Source organism: Branchiostoma belcheri, unplaced genomic scaffold (assembly GCF_001625305.1).
Source record: "Branchiostoma belcheri isolate BF01 breed outbred unplaced genomic scaffold, Haploidv18h27 scaffold160, whole genome shotgun sequence".
NCBI classification, from domain to species: Eukaryota; Metazoa; Chordata; class Leptocardii; order Amphioxiformes; family Branchiostomatidae; genus Branchiostoma; species Branchiostoma belcheri.
The window spans coordinates 340,788-351,848 of record NW_017803047.1 but is presented as its reverse complement, the minus strand read 5'-3'; the positions used below and the strand labels follow the sequence as shown (position 1 = coordinate 351,848).

The window sequence follows — 11,061 nt, the reverse complement described above, 5'->3', positions numbered from 1 at the left end:
AATGTAACCCAATACCACAGGGTGTCTGCTACAGCACCAGTTACCAGGGTGACAGATGTCTGGTCCAGGTCATTGACCTCATGTGTTTGAGAGGGAAGAACAAAACAGAGCAAAAACAATATGCTTTTCTTTTACAAAGATTAGTATAAGGCCACAGCATGTAAATTTTATGGATGACATCCTCCACAGACTCCAAATCTAATGCGAGTGGGCGAAAAAACAAGGCGGGCCGAAAAAACAAGGTTCCTACATTCTCAAATTTTGACTCAATAATTGTACAAAATTGTTTGATTCAGTGAGAACATCACATATACACAGCGCAAGCTTCACATATCACTGCATCAAAGTAAGAAACAAAACATTAAATCAGTCTTTTTTGTCTCCTGTCTTCATAGTTATCTGCCAACCACCTTCCGGCATGGCAACAGACATCTTTGCTCATTTTTGGCATGTTAACCACTGTCAGAGGGCAACAAAATTTCTTTTTTTTTTCCAAAACCAGGCGAAAATTAATGAGCGCGCTGATGTCATCCATAAAAAATTATTTGCTGTGGCCTAATTAAGACAAAGTCCTAACACTAAGATGTCTTAAGATGGTATAACTTGTCCCAGGTCGATGTCTACATGATGTTCCAGCCACACCACTGGTGTCTCCTTCTCCTCCTTAGCCCCCAGTGGAGTTGTGATGTTCTTGTAGTTGTACTTCATCTTGAAGGCAATCTATTGAAACACGCAAATTGCATTATATAACATATATAACATACCACAATATCTCAACATCTTCATACATGTAAAGTTTTATGTTTTCCATTTCACTTAATCAAAATGTATATAGTTTTGAGATGTTCTTGTAGTTGTACTTCATCTTAAAGGCAATCTATTGAAACACGCATATTGCATTTATTTATAACATACACAAGTAACACAACATACATACCACAATATCTCAACGTCTTCATACATGTAAAAGTTTAAAGTATTTTCCATTTCACTTAATCAAAATGTATATAGTTTTGAGTTGTGATGTTCTTGTAGTTGTACTATTAAAGGAAATCTAATGAAACATGCAAATTGCATTATAACATACATACATGTACAACAATATCTCAACATCTTCATACATGTAAAAGTTTAAAGTATTTTCCATTTCACTTAATCAAAATGTATATACAAAATTAATGTAGTTTTCTCCATTCTCTTTATTTTTCTGCTACAACTCCAAAACTTTAAATTAGGCCACACCAATCTAATTTTTTGGTTAATGGATTTTTCTAGAAAAATAATGTGGGCTGGCGAAAGAAAAAATGAAAATAAAAACAGGCCTAGGCATCCTATTATGGCCCAAAATGGTACGATAGGAGCCATGAAGTCAACACACCAGGCTGGTTCAAAATTTAAACAATGAATTTTGAACTTTCAATGATACCACTGCATTCAAAGATGGAATAAGTGTGAAAACTAGGAAGAAAAGGACTGTTTTCAACTGTTCAGGGCAAAATATGAGCATTTTGCAGTTGATTATGAATTTTTAATTTTTGCAAATCAGAAAAAAATGAAGCGGGCGAATCTGTTAACCAAGGAATTAAATTGGTGTGGCCTTATGACACCTTTACAATATATTTATGTACATGTATATGTATGATTTGGTCTGAATTTTTGCATAAAGTATAAAGAAATTGACCTGTGTACTATGTAGGCAGATATAAGCATTGGACATGACCGTGTGACATCATAAATTATCATAATCTCACCTTCACATCTCCTACAGCCTTCATAGGTGTGACCTTGACCACAAAGCTGATCTTGTTGGCCTTTCTGAATATCACCACCCTGCAAATTAATGGTACGACCCAGTAAACATAGATTCCTGAGCTTTTTTCTTTAACATGGTTCTTAAAAAAGTTTTTTTTTGTCAAACTACGGCACAAGTGGTTTTTATATTTTCTTTTGAAAGTGTTTGTGTATATATTTCAGAGAGAAATATTGATGTTTAATTTTTTGCCCCTCCCCCTTAATCAGGGCACTAGAACGCTTCGCCTACTTTGGGGGTTCTAAATTCAAGATGGCGTCATGGCGCTCCTGGCCAGAAATGAAAATGCCTCCATATCCAAATTTAGTATATATTCAACTACATTTGTGCCAAATTTGGTGCTTTTAGACAGAAGTGCAGAATTCAGCTGATTTTGCCAGCTATGCCGCTGGACTATACCCTTTCACAAAGGTGTACATGCCATATTTAATTGATGTTGGGCTATTACAAATGTACATCTCCTGTGTACATACAATGTGCAGGTACAGTTTTGTAGTCAGTCACATTTGTTGTAAGACATTTACTGTCATAGACTTTTAAGCAGGCTGAGGCATAACAATCACAGACAAGGATCTAAGAGTAAGACATCCTTTTTCCATCACAATTACAGCCGAATTTTGTACAATATACACATGACTATCCTAAAAAATCCTTCAGTTTCTGACAGTCATACAATGAATGTGCCTGGGCCCCAGATGGAAATGGTTCTTACTTTAATTTCCATCACAATTATAGCCGAATTTTGTACAATATATGACTATCAGTTTCTGATGACCATACATTGACTGTGCTATGGCCTAAATGGAAATGTTTGGTTGCTTACTCAGGATCGTCCTTGAAGTCCATGACGTTGTCTCCTTCATCATACTCAGCAGCATCATCACGGGCAGACAGGATCAACTCCTGACTCGGCAGGACAATCTAAAGAAACAAACATATATCTACGTGTTAAGTGAGAAGTGGCCCAGAAAGATCATCACAATAGATGTAGATGGCCAAAACCTATGGGCATCCAAGGAAGAGATGGATGGACAACATAAAGGAACGAAGCCTTTGTCCACCTAAACCTGCAGAACATCAACCCACAGGACAGAGGCAAATGGCAGGCTCCCATCAAGCCTCGGCATCTGTGTGCAAGCAGGTCTAACCCTCGGATCATCATCATCATCATCTTCGCCGCTGTAGTCATCTATCGACGGTGCGGGCCTCCACCGCTCTCCACTGTCTTCTGTCCTGTGCTGTCCTTCGGGCTCCCTCCTAAGTGATACCCATCACTTCCAAGTCTCTCGGATGACGGGGAACCGTTGAACAGACGATTAACCGGATAGTGAGTGAGTGAGTGTTCACACTTCTTTGAGGCATGCAACTTACTTGGTTTATTTACTTTCCGTCATCGTTATCCAGCTAAGCTCATATCTTTTGTTAGCTTTTTTAACTCACCAAAAGGTATATTGCAAAACAAAAATAGCTCAAGACACTTCCATGTCAGCAAGATGAAGGCCACCTTTGAATAGCTGTTGGCGAATTTGGAGAAAATTTTAGTGTATTATTATGAATCAAAACAAACCACTCTCAAGAAAACAAATATCTGTGGTTTTGGGTGCTTTCGCATGTAAATATTCTATATTTGATACTTCAATCCCACAGAATGAAGCCAGAAACGTCAAGAAATATTTTCTTTCCCAGTCATTCATTCCTCATGATACATATCCTGTACCTTTGCTGTGTTCTCCGTGTCCTCTGGGTCTCCCTCTTCACACGACAGCAGGGTGACATTAGTCATCTCTTCTAGTGGGTTTATAAGAGACAGCAGCACCACACTCTCCTGTATAATAATAATGATAATAATAATAATGATAATAATTGTTTATTGATTGATCGATAGGTACAATCTCTAGCATGTGGCAGCGCAACTAAAAAAGTAGCGCTGAATTGTTTGCTAGTGTTAAAAACAGAGAAATAAATATTGCATGGTTAACATATACACATTCAACTAAATAAGTGAGTACATGTACTATGAACTAAATAAGCTTAACAATATTGCAAGTAAATAGGTCAGTACTAAGCTTCATAATGTCGCTAAATAGGTCAGTACTATATATACCTTTAACAATATCAACTAATAAGTTGCAATATCAGCAGTGTAAAATATAACAAGTTAAACATGTTCATACCATGTCTGTTCATTAAGTTTAGACAACTAGGTAAAGAGATACACAAAGAAACTGTTACTCAAGCAACTGGATAACTTTTAGCTCCTGTACTCAAATAACAGGAGCTAACTGGCTCATTTGCACAAACCTTAATTATAGATTTCAATAATCAAACTCCTTACAGTATATACACAATCTTTCTGTGGTGTATATTATTAAGATCTTGTTTTCGTATGTCAGATGAAAGAAAAACATGCTGTATGCTAAAGAAGTTAAATATTCCTTAAGTTACCTTGAGGTGGTACAGGTTAGGGATTGACAGGATACGGAGCTCTGGTACATAGTGCCTAAAGAACAGGATACATATGCATCAGTGGTCAAAATAGTTTCTTTCAGTGCTTCAGTGCTGTATTTGCAGAAAGTATTTTCAACAAAATTTTGACTCTTCTGCAACTTGAAAATACTTTCTGCAAATACACAAGCCTCCATACTACAACCTTCTCAAACCATTAATCACTCGTTCTCATTCAAATGTACAAAATGCTGTCGCCACTCTTTACGACTAGGTATGAGCCAAATCATGGACCCCATCGTTGCTTTCTTTACTTTCCCACTACACTTACTATGTTTCACGAAAAATGTACCACAAACCTAGGTTTGATTGATGACTTGAGAGAAATTATGGTCGCGGGTTGGATTTCTCCCCCTAAAAATCGGCTGTCGCCTGAGACGAAATAGAAACTTTAAAAAGCAACCTAAATCGTAGCAATTTGATTACGGCAGTAGTTTTCTGCCTGGTGAAGTCGGATGGCCAGGCCCTCTGACTGATCAAGTCAGATCGCTCCTGTCACTATTCTTGTACGCCGTGCGAGGTGTTTCATACCTGTCGCCAAGTTCTGTAACATCCGTTACCGCTCAAGTAAGACGGTCGTGCAGTTGAGATAGAGTCACAAATAAGACAAGAAATTGCCATTTTGATGACTTTTAGCAAGTTTTCTAGGTTTCTAAGAGAAGAAGAAAAAAGTGTGTGCTGTCATTTGTAGCCACCTTCGCTGAACAAATTGTTTTACTGTAATGAATGTAACATCCGTTACCGTTGTTTTTACTTTCAATTTTAGGTTCTTCACCTGGTATATAAAAAGTCGCCCGGTTTTAAAATGTCCGTACTTATGCCCCCTTGTTCTCAAAGGATGAAGATAAAAACTGCAGATCTTCTTGGAGAAATAAACAAGAACGTCCGTTTTGTAACATCCGTTACCGGTAACGGAAGTTACACCTGTAGTGGAAAATACGTAACAAGAGATTGAATTTCCCTTCCCTATCCACCATAAACAGGGGTCGAAATAACCCTCTGTGTGCAACTTGGTGCAAGTAAATTTGGTGTCGTGCAACTAATTTTTTGCCTGCTTGCACCATGGTGCAAGTTTGCTTTATCCACTGTTACTACCTGTAGAATTACCCAATAATATTAATTAATAAAGAACTGGAGTGGAAAGGAACAAAACCAGAATCCATGAAGTTTTTCTTCATTTTTTGTAAGTAACAGAAGGTTACTATCTACGTCGCTGCCAGCGGATGTTTCCCATCACTTCTGTATTTTTGGAGGGTGCAACTATTTTTCTTCCGGTGCAAGTATTTTTCTTTTCATTTGCACCAGTGCAAGTTGGCCCCAAAATCTATTTCGACCCCTGATAAACATAATAGTTGAAAATAAAGTAGAAAAAATATAGTTCCGAACAAAAATAACCCTCTGTGGGGTCAACAGACTCAAATGTTCTACTCTTCTTTCCTTCCAGAGATATTTTTTGCTACGTTTCTACACTACACTTAGCTACCTTAGTGTGTTCGATACGTGTATATTTACCAGTTAATAATGGGCTGACAGAAGTACTTTCATAGATACTGACGCCTAAACTAATGGCTTTTGAGGTGATGTCATGAATACAAGCTTTATCGTACATCCAGTTCATGCTGATGTTCCAGCGTTTTTGCCGCACTTAAAATTGCATTGTTTACGTATGTATTGTCTAAGTGCATAAATTTTCGGTAACTTCCCATGAAAATTAAGCTGTCCTTTTTTGGTTATCATTAATTGAGATGGTTTCCTAAAATGTAAGGTAGGTTTGCCTGAAAAAACAGATCATCGATTTTTCGACCCAAAAAATCACCATTTTGTACATTTCAATGAGAACGAGCCTAATGTCTTTTTTAAATCATATATAGCTTTGTAAATCTGTAGCATTACTGGAATTCTTTTAAGTTTAATCTATCACTCTTTTTAATTTCAGACTTTATAGATCCTTCTCCACAGAGAGTAAGTCCAAAGGGAAACAAAAGATAGACAAGTTAAGACAAGGATGATGCAAATTAATGAAGAAGCTCCTGTTGCTTCAAAACAGGAGCTTAAGTGTTGTCTGTCCTTTGGGCCAGAGAGTTCTACTTTGCTACATTGTAAACTATTGAATCTGGAGTTTATTTTTCCTTCTGCAAAATTGCAGATTGTATAAATTTTTCTTCTGCAATCTTGAAAATCTATCTGCAGATTGCAGACTGCAGACAGGTATTTCGAACACTGTACATGTATTAACAATCTGTACATCAAATTACTGTTAGCCTTGTTCTAAATGGTTAAAATACATGTACTGTGTAAAAAATGCCAAGCTGTATGAAACTCCGCTACCACAAGTATTGAGTTGTTGTTTTCAAGTACCAATGGCAACTGTGTACAAATAATTTAATATTTTTGATGTTCAGATAAATTAGAAGTACTAATACTAGCCTAACCAACAAATCTTTTGCTGTTAGGAGGTGATTGGGCCTCCACTTCTAAGTTCTAGGCGCCTGACCAGTGGAAGGGCTACTAGAAGTGTGAGGTATCTGTATCTGAGTAGCCAGTATAACCACCTTTTGGCGTAACACACCAACTTCGCAGGCATGCGGCGCGGCGGCAGCTGGCTACATTACACCGATCGACTTGTTACACCTAACCCTTGGACATCTAACTCTAAACATTGTTTAAAGCTATCTAATGATAATGTCCCTACTGTACTTGGTGACAGCGAGTTCCACTCTGCGATACATGTAGTTCTAGTCAGGTTAGTGCCAATACGTATACTTACAGTGCAACAAGTTGGATCTTAAACTTGATAGATGCAGGGTTGAACTCAGGTTTACTCAGGTTGTGTTCACACTCCTGTAACAGATATGCAAAAACTATTTTTTTTTATTGTAGAGCAACAAGCCATTTGATTTTCCAATATTTCTGTTCAATTTTATTCACACATGTATTTACTCATTTTACAGCTGCTTTGTACTATTTACAGTATGGTTAAAAACTCTTCTGTTTTGGGGGGACATAGATGAAAATTCATGGGTGCACAGATGTCATCCTTAATCAAATCAACATACTATATTAGCCTTATTATCAACAGCTTACCTTGCACCTAAGTGACCTCTTAACCAGGAGATGCTTGTGAATGGGGTAGAGGCTGGTGGTGAGGGTTGGCTGTTCATCAGGCTGGGACAGCCGCTGTGCAATGGACGTTACTGTCGGGTGGACAGCACAAGGAAGTGGTAAGTCTCCAAAACATTGTGTAGTTAGCAGTAGTCAATAAACTTACCTCAATTTTAATCAGCTTCTATACCATGATAAGGCCGCACTAATTTAATTTGTTGGTTAACGGATTCGCCCGCTTCATTTTTTTCTGATTGGCAAAAAAAAAAAAAAATTGAGAATCAACTGCAAAATGCTCATGCTTTGCCCTGAACAGTTAAAAACAGTCCTTTTCTTCCTAGTTGTTACAGTTATTTCATCTTTCAATGCAGTGGCATCATTAAAAGTTCAAAATTCATTGTTTCAATTTTCAACCAGCCTAGTGTGTTGACTTCATGGTTCCTATCGTACCATTTGGGGCCATAAAAGGATGCCTAGACCTGTTTTTAATTTTATTTTTCACCCGCCCCCTCCATAATATTATTTTTCTAGAAAATCCATTAACCAAGAGTCTTAGAAATTAAATTGGTGTGGCCTGATAAAGAGTCATTGATGTCAATAAATCGATTTTAGCATTAATATGTCAATATTAACTGTAGTTTGCCTGAATTTGGTCACGGTTTTTAAATGAAGATTCAAACTGAAAAGTGTCAGATTTTGAATCAATCTTTTGTTAGGAATTTGCCTTGGAAGTCCTTTTAAGTTCATTTATTCAAAACATGAGCTGATAATTTCTGATTTGAGTCACATTCAATCTTGTCACAGAAGAATTGATATCAAAGTAAAGATAATCAAAATTAAAATTTTTAAGCAAACAGTTGTGTAAGAAGAAAATACCAATATCCTACATAATATTAACTTTTCACATTATCCAATAATCAACAAATTTTTTATCAATTTTTTCATCGTTTTTTTAGCTGTCATCTTTTGTTTTTACCACGTGCAACACAATATTCATTAAACGTTACTGCAATAACAGCAGAGCCAAAACCTGATTGGTGCATTGATTGGAATAAAATATTTCCATGCAAACGTTAAGTTTAGGCCACAGCAAGTAATTTTTTGAGGATGACATCAGCGTGCGCCTGATTTTGGAAAAAAAAACAATAAATTTTGTTGCCCTCTGACATGATGAATATGGGCAAAGATGCCGGAAGGTGGATGGCAGATAACTATAAAGAGAGGAGACAACACAAGGCTCTGATTTAATGTTTTGTCTTTTGCTTCGATGGATTGATGTACATTTGTATTTCATTCCTTTTATATGTGATGTTCCCACTGAATCAAAATCATTTTAAAACTTTTATTTTCCAAAGCTGTTTCAGTGAAACAAGGATGTTGTAATAGTTGGTAGTAGACACAATATAATGTATCATTTCTTCTTTAACAAGGTTTATGATGTCAAAATTTGAAAATGAAGTGATCTTTTTTTTAGCCCTTCTTGTTTTTTTCTCCCATTAGATTTGGAGAATGTCATCTATAGAATTTAAAGCAAACAGTGGGGTCGTGTGGTGCAACAACAGCGTGCGTGACTCGGAATCAAGCGGTGACGGGTTCGAGTCCTGACATGCCACCGATCTTGTGCCCTTGGGAAAGGCACTTTACACGACTTTCCCCACTAGGCTCAAGTGAAAATGAGTATTGTCTGTCCAGTATTCATTTTTATGTGCGGGACACAACACCAGCAACAGCTGCCTCTGTTCTGCGTGTATTGCACTGTTGCAATTTCAATAAATCAGATCAAATCCATAAAATCTACTTGCTGTGGCCTTGTCAGTGCAAAGTAAGGATTTGGTGAACAGATCTAGAGAGACAACAGTGACAGACCTGTCCCAGTGGATGGATGGGTACTGCCTTCTACATAGGGTAACAAACAATAGTCATAACATAAAACATGCAAAATCAAAACTATAGCAGAAACTATACCTAGGATAAAGAAAGCAAGAAACATTACACAGAAAACACCATTCTTTGAGTATGAAGGGAATACATTTGCTTCCGGTTTTCACTGTCACTTCTGTACCGCAAACTTATCATAATTTTACTATTATATGAAATTAATTGCCAACTTTCTTTTGTCTGCATCTGTTGCCACTGTGAACATATAGTTCCGTGAACTTGTCCATTTTTCTCAGACCGTGAAATTTTGCTACCATGAACATAAGGCCATGTTGACCTAATATATATGGATGACATCCGCGCGCGCATGAATTTTTGAAAAAAAAAAGTTTTCAACCATACTGTAAATCGTACAAAACAGTTGCAAAATGAGTATACCATAAGTTGCAAAAAATATTGAAAAATGATACCAAATTGTCGTAGAATGCCAAAATCAAACGAAAAAGCTGAAAATGTGAAGAAATTGATTTAAACAGTACCGGTATATTATTCGCCAAACCATACTCTGTGTCATTTGTTCAACCTTCATGACCACATGGATTTCATAATGAAAGCAACATTTTTTATTCGCACACTCGCATCAGTTTTGGGGCTCCAAGAGGATGTCATACATGAAATCAAATCAACATGGCCTAAAGTAAAATACAGTAAATGATTGACAGATAAAGAAGGTGAGACTGACTCTGTGCCAGGTTGATAGGAGTGGTGTAGATGTCCTCAGGTAACCCCTCTACCTCCTCCACTGCCAGATTTGGAGAGATCTTCACTAGTTTCTGCTCCTCCTCCTTCAGGCTAGGGGAGATTCAGTAATTATGAAGGGTTAAAACATCTACTCTTACTAGCTGTTTAAAGTTATGTTCCAACAGAAAGAATGGTTCACACCTAGGGCTTTCCACAAATCACTCTGGTCTTCCTCAGTAGACTGACCCAGTGAGGCTTGTCACATGGCTTCTCTGAAGCAGGGCTCGAAATACTGGGTGCATGTGCACCTTATATTTACTATTAATTTTTATTAGTGCACCCAAATTTGCAGCTGTGCACCCAACCTTGTTCTGTGTGTGCACTGGTGCACCCAAATATTTTTAGAGGTATTTTTTTACATATCAAATGTATAATAGTATACAGGATATTCTTGGCATGTAAGTGTCAGAAAAATAATAAAATCTTTCTTGTAGTACTTGTTGAAGATTTTGAAGTTATCTCCCACGTTGGATTCCAGCTCAGAAGAGAAGCAGTAAGATCTCTAATTATGGGTTCACCACACCACGAAGTGGTGGTGAACCCATATTGCTTTTTCTGATGTTTCTTCTCCTCCTCCTTCTTCTCCTGCCATTTTTTAAATGGATTCAGCTTCTTCATTTTAGGGCCCGAGGTACTGAAATTTGGTATGGAGGTACAGTGGGCAAATACCCCTAGGCGTTTTTTAAATTATTGTGATACAGGCTTTTAGAATGGTTTTATTTGAGTTTTTTGGCTGTGTTATAGCAAATGTATTACTGTGTTAGTGTGCCTTGTTTACCACGTTTGGGCATGAGTCATCACAATGGAATGCAGGGCATCAACCAATAGGCATGCAGCTTTCCTCTATTCTTCTTGCTGATTGGCTGTTGGGATTTAACTTGATTAACAGACTGCACAGAGCATTTCCACCTGCACAGAGCATTTCTTGCTGATTGGCTGTTGGGATTTAACTTGATTAACACCTG

At 37.3% G+C, this 11,061-nt stretch overlaps 1 protein-coding gene across 3 annotated transcripts in view; it reads right to left on the bottom strand.

Moving 5' to 3' along the window:
* Positions 1 to 498: 498 nt before the first annotated feature.
* Positions 499 to 11,061, bottom strand: part of LOC109466229 (dynactin subunit 4-like) — an 18,142-nt gene continuing 7,579 nt past the window's right edge. For 2 of the 3 annotated variants that reach the window (XM_019763899.1, XM_019763901.1), the window contains 9 exons: positions 10,038 to 10,147; positions 9,284 to 9,313; positions 7,400 to 7,509; positions 7,083 to 7,156; positions 4,256 to 4,310; positions 3,528 to 3,635; positions 2,634 to 2,731; positions 1,752 to 1,830; positions 499 to 720 (listed from right to left, as the gene is read on the bottom strand). In XM_019763899.1, the coding sequence (XP_019619458.1) occupies positions 589 to 720; positions 1,752 to 1,830; positions 2,634 to 2,731; positions 3,528 to 3,635; positions 4,256 to 4,310; positions 7,083 to 7,156; positions 7,400 to 7,509; positions 9,284 to 9,313; positions 10,038 to 10,147 (796 nt within the window). In that variant the 3' untranslated portion in view covers positions 499 to 588. The remainder of the gene's footprint in view (positions 721 to 1,751; positions 1,831 to 2,633; positions 2,732 to 3,527; positions 3,636 to 4,255; positions 4,311 to 7,082; positions 7,157 to 7,399; positions 7,510 to 9,283; positions 9,314 to 10,037; positions 10,148 to 11,061) is intronic. The other variant, XM_019763900.1, reaches the window with a different exon arrangement.